Consider the following 17,678-nt stretch of genomic DNA (forward strand, 5'->3'; position numbering starts at 1 on the left):
ACATCGTCTATGGTGTAGACCAGACAACATCGTCTATGGTGTAGACCACTTGGTCTACACCATAGACGATGTTGCCTATGCCATAAACCACTTGGTCTATGATATAGACCACATCATTTTCCTTTCAGGAAAAATGGCTCCGAACTCTTTCTCTTAAATGTGTAGATGGCTTTAGGACTAACACGGTCGTAATGTTACTGTAATGTGTTGTGTGTTCAGCCTGACCTTTCTTAACCATGCGTGCAGCTACGGTGAACTGGGTGGAGTCATTGGCTGCGCCGAGGCCTTTGCTCTTCCAGGCCTCCTCTTGGGCTTCAATTTGCTGCTTCCTTTCCTGGATGGACATATGCGTCTCCATCTTCTGACTCTCCATCTCTTCATCTGCTATTCTCTGAACAAACAGAGAGACAGTACTGTCAACCACTTACAACTAATGAACAATAACACAATATCCTCTTTCAATAGCGTCTTGTCAAAAACAGCAACCCCTCTAAAGGCCAGTCTCTAAAAAATATTACTGGGACTATCTGACCAGGATTGTGCCACCGAAATTTGGGGCAAGAACAGACCATTTGGCAAGTTAAAGGTCAAATCTAAATCATTTCTAAATCATGAGCTTGCAGCATCACCTTGGCTTTTAGCCAGAAACAACAACAGCTGACCATCAGATGTCTGTCTGCTCATCCATAATTTGCATTTCCTGACATGGGACTTCTTTCTTAAAATATCCATTCAGGCGTGGGTCCTCTATGTGAGGAATCTTTATACACTCTTAATCTGGTTATTTTCTTTTTGGTTTTGTATTAATATGAGGATCTAATAGGGAAATGGGTAAGAAAGCATTGTTTTTTACTTTGATGCGAAGAGATTTTAAAGGAACGAATCAGCACTTAAGAAAATGTGTGTAAGATGAAATACATTTACTGCAGTAAGTTCAAAGTAATAGTTTTCAATATTATAAAGTAACAAAAATGAAACACACAGACTTACTGAAGTATATAGACCAGAAGTAACCAAAGTAACTCATAGTATTAGTTATGAAAGTTCTCTCATCCGATGAAGAGCAGATTATTGAATTACATGTAATTATTTTAGAGGATTTCTGACATCTCATCTGTTTTTAAAACAATATATGCTGAAATGTGTTGTTTTATTCTACTAAGACTTTGATGCATTCATTCTATGAATCTCCTAAGAGCTTGTGTCTTCATGCTTATACATCACATTTTGGGTTATTTTACCACAGTAGTTAACTGTGCTTAACTGGAGCCCTGTGAGTACATGTTTATAGGGTTATTTCAAACATTAGCCCAGGTCTTAGGAGGTCAAAATATATGATTTGATTCAACTTTTGCTTTTTGTATTTGTTTCTTGAGTGGTCACTGTGACGATTGTTTTGTGCTTCAAAGAGATTTTGGGCTTTCTGATGTTTAAAAAGACAAATTTGCACTCAAGACCTTAGCCTGGTGGCCTTGTGGTAGAGTGTTCCCCCAAGACTGGAAGCTTGTGTTATCAAATCCACAGTCTAGTCCAGGGGTGGGCAAACTACGGCCCGGGGGCCATATGTGGCCCGTTAAACCATTTAATCTGGTGCACCCCACTGGTATAAATTATATTGATAATCCATATGAAGGTTTTATATGGCGGCGAATGGTGGTGATGATTTGCTGTTTTTCTTACATTCATGTGTGTTTCTTGAATCATTTCCCTTTTTGAGTTTGTGGTTTTCCTTGAAAAACCTCAAACAATTAGTACTAAAATAGGAACAAAAATCACATTTTTTGAAATAAACAGAAAGAATGTTTTTGTCCTGATTCTGTTTTTTCTTTCTCATATGAGGTGTCTTACAGAAACACTTCAAGCATCTGATTTGGCTCATCTGTCAAGTTTTAGAACCCTTTGTATTCTGCGAGTCAAAAAGTTTCCCCACCCCTGGTCTAGCCATACTAAAGACACTAAACCACATTAGGGGGTTGGATTTGGGGGGATAAACCACCAAATGGCTCTCGAACAGCTATATATCTGCAACCCATCACTGCCTAAGAGGATGGGTCACATGACGAGAGCAAATTTCACACATCTAGGTGTGAAAACTAATGAGACTTATATTTGTGCATTGCTCCTGTCTATAAACAAAGATTTCCTAATGACAACACGGGTGCAAATTTTGAATTAAAGATGAATAATTGGATCTAATAGAAAAACACAAACAAGTGCAAGTTATTTTGTACAAGTCTAGTGATTATAAATCCCTTCAGGAGGTGTAAAGGTCTGGTAGGGTCACCTTCCGTCTCCATGGGTGTCTTTCATCCTGCATGGGTCTGGAAGAGCGGATTTCCTTCATGATCAGACAGGCGGATAAAGAAGGCAAGAAAGGATGAGGATCTAGATAAGATGAGGAAAACATGGCAGAGAATGTTGAAGCCGTGCCGAAGCAGAACAAGCTAGAGTGTCTGGCTGTGGAGCTTCAAAGATCTGGGATTTGAAGGAAGTTAGTGCGGCAAAACAGCGGCCAGTCGTGAAGGGCTACAGAGGACGAGTCATGCGTATTAGATTTCCCCAGAAATTGTAGTATTTAAATCGCTAAACTCAATGGGGAATTAGGAGATAACAGTTTGAAGGTGGAAGCTGGTGTCTGCAATGCTTGGACGGATTTTAGCCGGAAGCACATGAGCTAGAGCAAAATGCATGACCGGGGACTGTTTCCTACCTGGCTAGCTGAATCATCAAGAAAAAGATGGGAGGAAGGCTCTGATGCAGCAAAAATGAGTTCCTGTGGAAGTTAAAAAGAAACCCCCACAATCAGGAGAGGACGGCAGAAGAAAGGTCCCACTCCGATCACCTTATGATCTGTTGTAAAGGCATTTAGTCATGATTATGCAATTTTTAGCCAAAATTCTTAAAGGGTAACCAAACAGGGAAGTTAGAGGCTGACTCCGCCCATAGGCGAAATTTGATCCAGTCAGAGGGGTGGGGCTGGGGAACAAGACTGATATAATTACTGGAGCTGCAGATCATGACGTGGGACTTCTGAATCCTAAATGGTTTGAATAATCACAAAATTCAACAACTTAAATTCAACCTTTAGGGGGCACAACACATTATATTTTACTATATTTTCTAGAATTAAACAATTTCCTATAAATTTATCAAAAATTTGGCAATGACCAACAGACGGCACTTTTAAAACCCCATTAAATTTATAGAGCTCAACAGCCAAAAAAAGTTGATTTAGGGTTTGGTTTCCCTTTGATTATCTGTGTCGTTTTCTAGAACAAAGTTTCTGCAGAATGGCAATAGTTCATTAGACATTCTCTACTTTGTGGTGGGACTGTTGGGGCAGAACAACATATTTTCTACATCACAAGTACAACCTTTTTTCAGCAGGATTTTTTTTTTTGTCTGCTCCTGATTCACCACAGTTTGAATAAAGAAACAGCGTTTTTAAAGTGTGAGTGTATGAACTATTTATTTATTGATATTTAAAATGTGAATCCACAATGTATTTTTGGGATGGTATAAAATGCCTTTGATGTTTTTCTTTTTTATTAATTTTGTTGTACGATGTGTTTCTTATGAAGGACCCCAGAAAGAATAGTTGTCTGCTAACCACAGCTAATGGGGATCTTATAAACAATAAGCAGTTTTAATCTTAATTTTCCTTGTGTCCTCAGTAATTAGAAAAATCCTACAGGAACATGTTAAAACACCATTTTTATTGAAGTGGGTCGAATACTTTCTTTAACCTTTATTTGATTGCATAACTTTAAGGGCAACATTAGGATTGCAGAGAGAGAGGCGGGGCTTGCATGTTGGCCCGCCTTCTGCTAATCATACAGAAAATTATCCAACCAAACCAGCAGGACGGAAACAAGACTATCAGGAAAAGATGACCCTCCACCTAAACTTTCTGAACTTCGCTGTCCCTAACGTCGGTGTCAGATAGCAAGGGTCTCTCCTCCTCTTTGTTGTTGACATTTGCTTGACTTTTTCTTTTGTTTCTCTCATCTCTAGTTTTTCCCTGAACTAAAAACAGGAAACCTGCTGAATCATGTTCTGATGAGTGAAAGGATGGAAAATGGGATCAACAACACAGCCTGTCCTTCCTACTGACCTGCACTTGAACCTGATCAAGTACTCCACATACTTCCTAATTAAAACAATGTCAACGCATGTTTACAACTCCTAAAAATCCACCTCAGATGGGGTTTGGGGTTTTTCCTACGCCCAAGCTAACCCCAACCCCGACATCAGGCTGTGTGCTAGCAGATGTGCGGAGTGGAGCTGAGTAAACCCTGATAAGCAGCTGGAAACAAAAGCGTGTCAAAACAGAGAGGTCCGTGTACAGTAGCCGCCCTCACCCCCTCCAAAAACATAGAAGATGGGAAAACAGAAACACAGCAAGCATGCAGAGAATGAACTCAGGTTTATTATTTAAAATGAAGGACATGCGAAGAAAAAGAAGCTGAAAAGTTACACGTGACATGCAGCAACAAGGTGGAAGAGCTCAGAAATGACAGATTACAGAAGTTACATTCAAAAGACAGAGATTTTACTGTCATTATTCTTGGACAGCCAGTGAGTCAAACAGTTTTACCCCATAAAAACTTATGGTGACATCATTGTAACAGAACAACATTAGAAATTTGTTCGTGGTAGACTACTTAGTCTTCATCCCAGGCCAAGTGGTCTATACAAGGGATGGGCAACTACAGGCCTCATGGGCCAGTGTGTCTTCATGGTTTCCAGATATCAAAGTTGTACTCATGACATTACCTTCTTCAGGTGGGTCCGGCCAATTAGAACATGGCAGAGCAGGGAATGTTCGAAAACATGTAGGAGTGTCTACTCCACAGACCACTTTGTCTGTCCCATAGACCACTTGGCCTAAACACGATAGACCAAGTAGTCTACACCACAGACCAAACAGTCTTTACCGTAGACCACTTGATCTTCACCACAGACCAAGTAGTCTATACCAGTGTTTCCCAACCCTGGTCCTCAAGGCACACTGTCCAGCATTTTTTTAATCCAACCCTGCTCAAACACACCTGCCTTTGATGACTGTCATTGTTAGGCTTCTGCTGAGTCTGATGCTGAGCTGAATCAGGTGTGCATAAGCAGGGCAACATGGAAAACATGCAGGACAGTGTGCCCCGAGGACCAGGGTTGGGAAACACTGGTCTATACCACAGATCAATTGGCTTACATCATAGACCAAGTAGTCTATGCCATAGACCAATTGGTCAGTGGCATAGACCACTTGGTCGACACAATAGACCACTTCATCACAGACCAAGTAGTCTAGACCATAGATCCCTTGGCTTACATCATAGAACACTTGGTAATTGCCATAGAGTAAGTAGTCTATACCACAGACCACTTAGTCAATGCCATAGAACACTTGGTCTTCACCACAGACCAAGTAGTCTATACCACAGGCCACTTGGCTTGCATCATAGACAAAGTGGTCTATATCATGGACCACTTGGTCCATGATATATATAACATAATTTTCTTTTCAGGAAAAATGGGTTTTGGTTTTTGATGGTAAAAAAAAAAAGAAAAGAAAAAATACACTTTAACCCCTAACACAAGTGTAAATGAAATACTTTTTACTTTTCTATGTTGTGTTCTCATTTGTTAAATTTAAACAGGTAGAACAAATACAAAATTACTCAACATAAAAAATATAAAATAATTAATCTCCCAAAATCAAGTGTTTCAAAATAACAATTCTTACATTAGTAAGATTATTGCATTATCATTTACTGTAAAGAGTTTGTACAATTTTATTTCACTATCAAAAATTAAAAAAAGGAAAAAAAGACGTGCAAAGAAAACTCAAACTCTTAAGTAATTCTAGTGGAAACCTTTATGTTCACTGTTGAGTATATGTCTACAAATTCATAAAGTTCACAAATTTATTCCAAAAACATTTTTTTAAACATATATATATATATATATATATATATATATATATATATATATATATATATATTAGCTGCTTTCATCTGTTTTCTTAAATAAACCTCATTGACCCAGATGAAAACTGGACCAAGTTAGTGTGATATCACATATAGAAAATGACTAATTTCTGACTCCAATCAAATGAAGTCAATTCATTTGCCATTTTTTCAAAATACAGATGCTGCCAGGTTGGAGCCCAACATCCGTAAGCACTGATTGGTCAGAATCAACATTTTAATGGAGAATCTGTCATACAAGTGTTTCAAAGGTTGGTCAGTTTATGACTTCAATAACTTTTGCTAAAGAAAAAATATCATGTAAAATGATAGGACTATCAAGAACAAGTAAAAAAGAAAGTATTAGAGCAAGAATGGTTACTCTGACAAGTATAATGACTGAGTAATAGCGGTTTGTTCCTCAACAGAAGTCTGTGGAATTATTTAGTGGGGAGGGGTCTCCCAGTCCAGGTCTCTTATGGAGTCAATGACATGACTCCAAGGAGATTCCTGACCTCCACTTAAAGGCTTCCAGTCAAGCTGATAAATACTTTGACCACACCTTCCACTAAGATGCCCCCTGGAGGGGTCTAAAGTCACCTGATAAGATATTTAAGGCAGATTGACATCATCATAGACTTACTGACATCATGGGAGGAGTTTTTTTTTTTTTTTTTAGTTTTTTGTAAGAAGTTCATCAAATCTGTGAGAAAACACATGACATTTGTTATACTATTTCTACTGGAAATCCTTGTGTGATAAGCCAGTGGACCTAATTGCAAAGACTTTGAAACCTCTTATCTAAAGATTTGCCTTTTGGATAACCTGGTCAAACATGGCAGCTTGGGTCTGACTCCAGCTGTTTATCACAATCTACATGGTAGAAAATTGGTCCAGTTAGACACCTAAGGACACATTTGTACTGGACAGCTTTGTCCACATCAGAATTCCTCAGATGGTCTGTTTTATTTAGATGCTGTAAAAACTGACCATTCTGGTGCAACCGTGGTTTTGTTTGGCTTTCAACCAAATTCACGTTATTCAGAAACAATGGAACTGCAAAAGATATACGTTTCCTCTTGGATCAGGAAATAGATATTGAATCAAAGCACATACGAATCAAGCTGCTTTTATAGTGGTGTGATGGTTTTAGATAATGTGTTCTCGACAGTGCAGTGTGAGGGCCAAATCAAATTAAAATGGTAACTTCTTTCATGGTCCACAGCCAAATTGGAGACAGACTATCCTACTTGAGAAAGCAAATACCCCTGCTAATTCAACAGTGAATTATTTTGTTTTACTGAAAACTCAAACTGCAGACTTAGACGTTTTCATGAAACAAAAGACTGACTCACAACCCACCATCTTTGCCGAATATAACAGTTGGTACATACACTTTAAGGTGGGGGTCTTATCTCCTGTCAGACATGATGCATCACAGCTTGCTTATGTCACCATCACAAGACTATTTGTGATTGAATCCAGCAAATAACCAGCCTATCTTTGGACCCAATAGATTCCTTTGTTATTCTGGTAACCATTTGATGACCAGTAGGTCAACGGTTTCAATATTTTGAGTCACAATTGATGTCACAATGAACTCTGTCAAGTTTTGTGATTTCAACACATCAGGTCCTGTCCACTAGTATGGTGGACCATTTCTGCTGGCAGGCCAAGTTAATTTAGTCTGATAATAGAACAAGGATGATCAAAGCAACCAAAACTATTTTACTTTATGGTTGAAGGGACTCTGGTGAAAGAAAAAGAAGGGTGTGTTGAGAGTAAAACTAAACCCAATACCAGAGGATCAGGTGATCTTTAAAGCCAAAGAGACTGTCTGAAATTGAAATTTTGGGTCTCAAAGACCACTGCCTAGAAGACGCACTAAAGATTTTTTGTCAGGATTCTTAAAGTGCATGTAAAGCTACGTTCACACCTCCTGCACCAACGTGCGTTCAAGCACCCACTTCCAATAAAATGTCTATGCAAACAAGTGAAAATGAGGCTTCCACACTCAAAACTCTCATGTTCATGTGAAGCTACTCACATTTTTAAGACTGTTTTCAGGCAGGAAGTAAAAAAAGTATTGGGTAGCAACAGTCCAGCATGAACACTATGGACTAATTATGCATTCATGCTTAGCACATTCTTGAACACGTGTCACATGTGAACGTAGCATTACATCAAGAACGTCAAATTCTTGTTGAACCTCAATCATCTTTGGGAAGTCATAGTCTTCTGTTTAAAACCAATGAAAGGAGTTACTGAGAATTCCATTGAAGAATCCACAGGGGCAACTCTGGAAACTGGTGTATGGATTATAAACTTAGGTAGTACAAAACATGCCAATATATAGATATCTTTTTATTTAAATCCTATTGTTTTGTTCTAACCATCGTGCAATGGAGTAGAGACCAGTCCAAGGTGTACCCTGCCTCCACCCAAGCAGTACCTGGTTTATAACAGGGAAGCATTAATAATGTTCTAACGCTAAACCTTAGAAAAATGACATTGAAGGTTCTCGTCCACCAACAAATAGCAAAATTTGGTTTAATCAAATGAGTTAAATGTCGACTCCCACAAAGTTCCATAGTTATGAAATGAAAACAGCATGGGTGATCCAGACTTAACAGTGTTTGCTTTTCTGGTAGAATTGTGATTAATGGACATTTAGTGCAAGAACCAATGCATGCAGCAGCTGTTAGACAAAAGGACAGACATGAACACACAACCTCTCTGTTTAGAGATATCCTAAACTGCTCCCACAAACTGTTGACACTCCACAACTGAATAATAATCTTTAGATATCTCTTTGATTGCTCAAGAACATCTTTATATCCTCATCTACTAGGAGCCAGGACATTTCAATAACAATGAGGTGTCGCTAGTGTTCTAATTCAAATTTTCAAAAGAAAAGACATGACAATTCTCTAAACAAGAAGCGCAAGCAGCATATGGTCCTTCAGGTCAGGAGATCTCAGGCGGTTACCTTCTTCTTGAAGCTCTGCTCCACCTCCCAAAGCTGACTCTCACGCTCTTCCATGGCCGCCTTCACCACTTCCTGCTTCTTGTGAATCCTGTACCTCCAGTCTTCTTCGCCTCTCTTCTTCAGCAAGGCAACTCTGCAGCAGAGATGGAGAAATGGTACTGTTCAAGCTAGACCTCATTACAACAGACCATTTCTGTGCACAAACTTGGTAACAAATAATCCTTTCTTATTTATCTTTTTAGTGCAGCCACAGTAAATGCAAATGATGATGCATGCTGCTCCACCCCAACTGTCATGTTAGCAGTGAAAGAACTCGAGACGACTGAACATCAAAGTAACTGTCTGGCAATTTCCCAAACACTGACATCCCCTCAGAGCATCTGGAAAAGCTCTCAGAGGAACGTCATTTGATTATTTCATTACTTTCATTTGCATGAAAAGAGAATCTGCACGAAGAGCCCACTTCCCACAAAACCACCGTGGGAATTTCTAATCCTTGACGATTGCTGTACATGCTGTGATGTTTGGGAGTCTCAGTGTCAGAGTGAGGATTTCTGTAGAGCACAGATCTCAGTCTCACCAGCAGACATAACCACATTCCCAGATATCATTTCCTTCTAGCCATCGGAGGCAGAGAGCTTTGAGTCAGGGGCTTTTTCCTTGTGGAAAATGTCCAGATGCATAAATCACACCACCGTCTGATTTAAAGGAGATTCTAGTCTAAACTTCATCCGGGTGATGATGTCAAGCAGATGTCTGTCTATTTTTAACCTAAAGAACCAATCAATAGACAGAACATATTTCTATATTTCTTCATCAATATGGGAGAGTTTGACCATAAACATGAGTATTGAGGGCGTCCCAATACAGCAGTCTTCACCAGGACCCCAAGGTTCTTTGTTAAAGTAGACAGGAACTACTGCGTGTTGCATTCGAGATTGGGACTGGCTGATTGTTAGAAGTTATAGAGAACTATAAATAACTTTACAATAGAAAATATATCCATTTTTTTGCATTTGGTGTTCTAACCTGTTGTAATGAATCTACAAAAGAACATTTATAGGATCAATTTGCCTTCGATACATATAAAACAGTACAAATAGTAGTTTATGTGCATTACATGCACATTAACTAAGACTAATGCGCTACAGTTTGATGTCAATGATTGCCATTGAACTCTAAGTTAATAAATTCATGTGTAAAACGAATGCCTCATGCCCACTAAACCACATTTGACCAAGAAGAATCCTGGCATTGTCATCTTGGAATCTGACCCTGCCACCAGAGAAGAAACAAGTCCATTAATGGAAGAGCTTTGTCCTCCAGTATATTCAGTTGACCTCATTCTCTGAGCTGCTGAACCTCGACTCCACAACTGCTGCTGCATTGCAGCCCCAACTAGTTAGCATGATAGGTCTGATGGGTGCAGCCTCTATTCTTAGCCTGATGCTAACATGGGAAATCTGAACTCATGAGATTGACCTTCCTCCATTACTCCAGTTCAATCTTCATGTTCTCAAGCAAACTGAAGTCCTTTTTTCAGATCATCTTCTCTGATAAGTGGTTTTCTTACAGTCACACAGCTGTTTAGTCCCAATCACAGTTGTCTTCGCATTATGGATGTAGAGAGGTTCGTCTTTTCACCGGTACACACAGATGTGGGTTCTACTTTGGTTTTGTTTTAATTGTTCCAACAAACTATCCTAAACACAAAGGTTCCTTAATGATTCAGTCATTAACAATGCCCTGCAGTTTTTAAACAAAATGTTAAATCTTAGTCAAATGTAGCCCATATAATACTCGTGACAAAGTCAAGGCCCGGGGGCCGGATCTGGCCCTCCAGGTAATTATATTCGGCCCTCCAGATCGTTTTATTTTATTGTTAGTAATGGCCCAATGTTATCTTGCACTCACTTTTGACTTGTAAAATTGTGAAAAAATATATTTTTATAGAGAGTAAAATATTGATAGTTATTTAAGGTTTAAGTAGATTTATTCAGGAATAATAATCCTGCATTTTTTTTTTATGTTAAAAAGTTAGGTTTTAAGGTTTAGAAATTGGCATTCTGCTAGCTTTTTGGATTATTTTACCATTTACTAAGATTCTTTAGGCTATTTTGGAGTTTAGTTAATATTTCAGCTACATGCTAGCTGTTAACCTAAGTTCTTGTGTTCTTGGCTAATTTGGCTTTTAGCACTATTTTAGCTGGCTATCAGACACATGACGTGTTTGGGTTTTTTTTTTATATCTCAATTTAAATCACAACATTGCCTGCTTAAATCACACTATTTTATTTTTTTCTTGAACCAAATCGTGTGTCCAGTTTATTCATAAAACCAAGTCATTTCAAAAGGTTCACATATTTTCTCCTGCAGCTGTAGTTTTAATCAACTTCTACTATCCAAACATTTTATAAATCAATGATCTGACATGCCAACAAACAACCTTGCTTATAATGTTCTGTTATCAGAGCAGCATCAGGGATAAATTAGACCTCAGACGGTTTAAAGTTACCAAAAACTAAGTTTCAAACAGTCAGTAACTATCTGCTGGGTGGAATTAAAACCATTTTAGACATAAAACTAAAAAAAAGAAAAAGTGAGAGGCGTGAAGTGGCCAACAACTGTGGCTGCATTTGTTTTCCGGTAAAACTAGGGGTGGTGGGGGTGGTGCTGACAGGTCACATCACCAGCCCCCCTCCGAGACTGACTGAGGACACGCCCTGGTGGAACACAGAGGCTGCCAAAGCTGCTCAGAGAAGTCCTAACGGGGTCAAAGTGTGTGCGGAATGTGGCTGGAAGGATGGACACCCTGGACGCGTGTCCACACGGTTTAACCAATAATCAATCTGTGGCTCTAACAGCAAAGCGGGACATAACTGGACTTATGTAATGATGTGAGTTACTCAGTACAGCCAGTTTGATCTGTTACGAGATTCATGTGAAGCTTCTTTAATATGTTAAACAAATATGCTCCTTTTCAGTTTGTTTAAACTCCTCAAACAAGTATTGGTTTGTATTTATTGTATTTTAAAGCTTTTTTCAACATGATCAACTTTTAGCATCTTTTCTTCACATTTTAAACTCCCTGAATCCAATTCAGGAGTCTTTGCTGACACATCAGAAGAATCAAAGTGAATCTTTATTTTCATCAGCCGCCCACCTGTCTCTGATGGACATGTGTCGGGCCATCATCACGCCGTTCAGCTCGTCTCCCTGCTCACGATCGACTGGGCTGTCTGGGTGTCGCTGGGGGGCGGGACGACTCTCAGTCCTGGGGGAGCCGCAGGTTTCTCTGGATGTTACGACGATGGATTCGCCAAACTCTTTTGAAAACAAAAGGAATAAAAGGAAATAGAAGAGTGAGAGCCTAAATACTGGTGGTGAGGATCTATTTGGGAGTTGTTCTCCATTGAATACAGTATGAGTACAAATAAAAATGGTTTTTATAGCAACTGAAAACTAAGTGAGAAGATGTCTTCAAATTTAGGCAGACAGTTTTCTTTTTTATTTATAGGCAAAAATACACTTTAAATGACACAAACATGATCCAATCACTAAATTCAGCAAAAAAGGGGGAAAAAACAGGAAATGAGACTGGACACAAAAAAATAAAGCACCAAAATATCTGAAAACAGAAATTAGGTTAAAAGAAGGACAGTTCCTGCTGCGCATATAAACAGGTTGGATATGAATCCATGAGATGATGCTCAGATCTGTTGGTACCTCTGCTGGTGGTTCTGCTCCTGTGGCGCTCCGGGTGCCGTCCCTCCCTTGGAAAGCCTCTTTGTGTCTCCTGGAGCTTGTGGCTCTCCAAAGCTCCCTCATCTTCCTCTCTGGCCGGCTGCAGAGGCTCCTCCCTCTCTTCCTCCTCCCCCTCCTGCTCCCTCCACCTCTCTTTTCCTGAGAGGGGCTGTGGTAGAGCGGTCTGCCTGGGGGCTCTCTCTGGTGAGGGCAGCTTCCTCTTCCCCGCGTTCATGCTCAGATCCGCCGTGGGCTTCGCCAGCAGAGGCTCATCATAGATGGCAGGGGCGGGCTCCACCTGGGCTTTGGTGATGTGGATGTCTCCCGCGTGGTCGGTGGAGACCGTGCCTCCCGCTCGAATTGAGGACGACGATGGGGACTGGAGGTGTCCATTCAGAGCGCCGTTCTGAAGCTGCACATGCAGGAGGGGGGCACAGACAAAGATGGTCAGTGTGCAGAGGGAAGCAGATTAATGCAAACAGCAGCAAACCGAATCAGGCTGAGTAATCACAGTCCAGCTGACTCACTGCACTTCCTGCACATCACAAGTCATCCTAGCATTTCTGTCCTGCATCACAAAGCCATGCCAGCAGTCATAAGGGCACAACACCAACCTGAAACTGTTGAGCAACCAGTGAGAAGCAACAGCAAACATCCATTAAACGAATACAAGAGATGTTTAAAAATCCCGCAATTTCTTTTTCTTTCAGAGCTGTCAGCTTCCGTCTGAAGCTGAGGAGTGTCCGAGATGAGCAGGAGGTGAAGAGTGTCTGCTCTTTCTGACTCAGAACTCTATCAAAGGCCGGGCCATGCAATGCAAAACCCATGATGAATAATGAAGACCAGCCAAAGCCAGCGCGAGCTTTCACAGAAACGCCGGGTCATTCCTGAGTATCCTGCCGCCGCGTCCTCCACCACAACAGAGGCAGGGATTGTTCTTGGGAAGCTTACTTGGAAGAGTTGGACCGGGCTATCGCTCAGCTCCGGTTCGTCACTGAAGTCTGAGAACTCCTGGAGCAGAAACATGAACTCATGTGTGCTCGGTCCTTCCAAAAACAACGTGTTTGATGATGGTTCGGACTGAAACAGCTGACATTTACGTGTAGGTTCGGATGTATCTAACAGTTCCTTTGGCACCTGTAGTGCAATCTATGCACGTGTCCACATGCAATATCTACACCGTTTCAAACTTTAGACCAACATACATTTAGACACAAGAAAATAATTTGATCTTTGAAATCTGCAGCTCAAGCAAACTAAATGCACGATAACTTATCAAATTAGAAGTCTATATTAGAAGAAAGGGTCTCACTTGTATTTAAAGATTTACTCTGATGAAAGTGATATTTTTTGTGTGATTTTTTTGATGATGCTGGACATGTATAAAGAAAATTAAGCTTAAAATTGCCTTTCTAAAGATTTCTTTGTCTAAATTGTGGCAAATCAGAAGCACACAAAAAAATAAAACACAAAATTCAGCTTCATATGTTGGGACTGAAACAAGGGGGCATCTCCTTCAAAAAAATCTCTCTCTCTTTCTCGCTCTCCCTCTCCCAATTTAAAGCGAGGGTGGTTTGAAATGTTTATAGCACTATTCAGACTTGTTATAAATTAAATTATAAGACAACTGATGTGATTGAAAACCAGAGAAGATCGGGGAATGCATGAGGAAAGTAGGTCTAGTTTAATGAAGGATTCTACAGTTTGTTGTTCTTTTTTTACGCTTCATTTGACTGAAGTCTAAGATGTTTGTATAAAAAGATAGCGGCTCTGAGAAAGACACTACGTATGTTGAGGTTCTCTTTAGGAGTGATGGGGATGGATGGGATCAGGAATGAGTCCATCATAAGAATAAATGCAAGAAAAAAAAAAAAAAAAAACCTGTATGATTTTGTTGATTTTTACACAGGTCTAGTAGGAAAACATTTTCATACAACATCTAAAAACATTTTTTTAGAAAAGGAAGGAGGCATCAAACTGAAAGGATGTGGGAACTTCAAACTGATAAGAACCACAATCATGAACTCAAACAATGTTTAAATGTCCCAAAATTCTAGAAAATATAAAAAGAAACTTCAATTTAACAATATGAGGATTACGTTTCCTGACCTGTTCCATGTCTCCTAAAGTGATGGGCTGCGTCTGGTACCGGGTGTTGGCTCGGCGCTGCCGTGAGTCTCCTCTGGTACGAGTGACTCTGATGGGAGGCTGAGCGAGTCGGTTGAACAGAGCCATCTTCTCTGCGAGGCTCAGCGAACACAGGTCAGGCTCCTCCTCCTCCCGTCTCTCCTTCTCAACCTTCCCATCCATAGCAGACGCCTGCTTGGAGCCCCGGCTCTCCTGGGAGTCCTGTGCCTGCTGGATCTCTTGTGCCGCCTGTATCCGTGCACTGGAGGTCTTCTGCAAGGACGCCTGCAGGCTGAGAGACAAACGGTTAATGACGGGGAGGATTATGGCGAGCTGAGGAGGAGCACGTTTGAGGTAACGGAGGTACTGATGCAAGTCAGCGTGCATTTATAGTTTGTAGAGTGAAGCTGTGGACAGTAAAGGATTGTTGCTCATGCAGTCATTTCAGAACCCAAAGATGCCAAATCGGACAGAACTAAAACCCCAACGACACCAGTTAGACATCAGGAGTCAAGATCAATCATGTTAGTCAAATCGAGACACCATGCACATTTTGGAGGATGTCTACCTGTATGGAGGGGCGGAGCTGCAAACTAGGGTGGGGCTATAGGCGCGACTAACGGCAGAGTGAACAGCCACCATGTGAGGCACATGAGATGAGACACTGGAGTTTTGGGAATGATGATGAAACACAGACACACAGAAAGGGAAGGAGATCAAAATGGGTCACTTGGATGACTAAGGGGACAAAAGGATTGAAGTTAGGAGGTTTTATGGCATTAGCTTTGTTGCAGGGGCCAAATATGTGACATTAAAGGCTTTAAGGTGGAGCAAATAATTAAAGTCATTAAATGGACAAAACCAGTTAAGACCAGAATGGAGAGGGTCGTCCAGGATTCTAAGAGTTTTTTAGGGTCTGCAAACTTCAACACTTAGAGAGCCATTCGGGTTGATTTCTCGCCAACCAAAACCCAGTAGGAGCCACAAAGTCTTCAATCACCCTTCAGAAAAATAAAATCATGACTTATATTTATGCTTTTGCTACTGACATGATGCATTTAAATAAACTGCTGATTTTTTGGCATTAATAAAACAAACATAAAAGAGAATATATATACATATATTTAAAATATGAAATAGTTTATAACTTTTGACAGACTTCCCTTCAAAATAAAAGACATCCTAACCATAGGTTCATGTCAATGCAGCAAATTCAGTAGGAAGTGTAAAGTCATAAATTATATTAAAAGAAAAATGGATTATTTTACTGTTTCTGGTGCATTTCAGCCACAAATTCATCAATATAACCAACAAAAACTAAATCAGAGCTAATGAAGTGACCCTACCATATATTAAAACCATTAGAAACACTTGAAATCCTTAAATTTGGTCGCAACCAGCTTTAATTCTGGTTGGGCCTACTGACAAATTGATTTTCTGTGATAAATGAAGCTCAAAATTCAGTCCATATGTGTCAGTATGACGCTCATAAACTACAATGGATTGATGGAGGATACGGCTACCGCTATTAGAAACATCATTAAATAAATCATTTAGTCCTTCAACTGTTTGTGAATGGATTTATGTTAATTTACTTTAAAAAAAGAACTTTACTACTTACTTACCGTTTCCTTTACAGTTACTTTAAAACTTTATTTTTAAACGTTTTATTTTAACCAAAAAAAACACGGAGGGGTAAAAGAGCCACATGCGGCACCGGAGCTGCAGGTTACAGACCTCTGGTTTAGTCAAACACTTAGTTTTATAAGGAAAACACAAGAAAAAGAAACCCAAAGTGAAAAAAACCCAAAACATTTTGTAAGTTGGTTTATACCAGATTTCAATAGTAAATTGATGGAGTCACATTAGTTTCCCACAAGGTGATTTGGCACACTAACGAGTCAAAACTCCAACCCATACTTGCTCTGTCTCCCATTACCCCACCCCCAACTGTAATCAGATTTAAAGGGATACTATGCCATCCTTTGTTCAATGTAGTAAAAATTCTCTTTAAAATGGCTAAACCTGTCCTTGTTTCCCCATCTGCAGACTTACGTTGCAGCTATAACCACTTCCTCCGTAGTGACCGGCTGGGTTCTGGACCGGTCTTGGGTCCGTCTTAGCCTTCTGTCCACTGCTGCGTTCCTGGATCGAGGTTTAGGAACGCCACCATCTATGCTTTTCTCCAGCTCCTGGATAGGAATGTTGGGTAAAAAATGTTATTTTAGTCAGATATGAAGGGTGCTACAAATATTATATTCTAAGCTGGATAGTGTCCAATGGATTCAATCATACAGATGATCATGACTAATGTGTTTTCTGTTTGGATGAGTCATGATATTTAGCAGAACAGTGAGTAAGCACGGATGAGTAAATGCATCGTTCCCTATTAAAGATCTGATGAGATCAAGTAGTCACTGAGTTCAAGGGAATCAATTAAATCTAGAGTGTGACTCAAATCCTTTGTGCTATCCTAGGCATGTTAACGTTGGGAGTGGGATCGTCTGGAACCCACAAAACCGCGCGCTGAACTATTTTTTTTCCCAATGATTTTTAAATTTTCACTTGTGTCCATGGCAGACTAAAAATCAAAAAAATCTCTTCCCACAGAGGGCTTCAAAATAGAAACTCCAACGCAGTTTTGACACCAGGGTGTAAATGTATTGATTCTTGGAATAATGCATTAGTCACAATTGCCCTTACAGGTTGATATATGGGCCATCTGGAGGGTAAGATCACAGTCTGCTCGGTGAGCCCATAGGGGGAAAATGTTTGTGCACATTTTTCTATGGGCATGCTGCGGGCGACAGGTTGTAGCCAGCACCTAATACGTGAGGGGGAAGTATGTTAAA

At 40.1% G+C, this 17,678-nt stretch overlaps 1 protein-coding gene across 2 annotated transcripts in view; it reads right to left on the bottom strand.

The window, feature by feature from the left end:
• Window positions 1-17,678, bottom strand: part of svila (supervillin a) — a 56,156-nt gene that overhangs the window by 17,181 nt on the left and 21,297 nt on the right. For both annotated transcript variants that reach the window (XM_024279579.2, XM_024279580.2), the window contains exons 10-19: window positions 16,882-17,018; window positions 15,395-15,490; window positions 14,809-15,118; window positions 13,651-13,710; window positions 12,682-13,111; window positions 12,119-12,281; window positions 8,956-9,088; window positions 2,711-2,773; window positions 2,285-2,338; window positions 226-391 (exon numbers count right to left, since the gene is read on the bottom strand). In XM_024279579.2, coding sequence (XP_024135347.1) covers window positions 226-391; window positions 2,285-2,338; window positions 2,711-2,773; window positions 8,956-9,088; window positions 12,119-12,281; window positions 12,682-13,111; window positions 13,651-13,710; window positions 14,809-15,118; window positions 15,395-15,490; window positions 16,882-17,018 — 1,612 coding nt within the window. The remainder of the gene's footprint in view (window positions 1-225; window positions 392-2,284; window positions 2,339-2,710; window positions 2,774-8,955; window positions 9,089-12,118; window positions 12,282-12,681; window positions 13,112-13,650; window positions 13,711-14,808; window positions 15,119-15,394; window positions 15,491-16,881; window positions 17,019-17,678) is intronic.

The sequence above is a fragment of the Oryzias melastigma genome, linkage group LG20 (genome assembly GCF_002922805.2).
Source record: "Oryzias melastigma strain HK-1 linkage group LG20, ASM292280v2, whole genome shotgun sequence".
Classification (NCBI taxonomy): domain Eukaryota; kingdom Metazoa; phylum Chordata; class Actinopteri; order Beloniformes; family Adrianichthyidae; genus Oryzias; species Oryzias melastigma.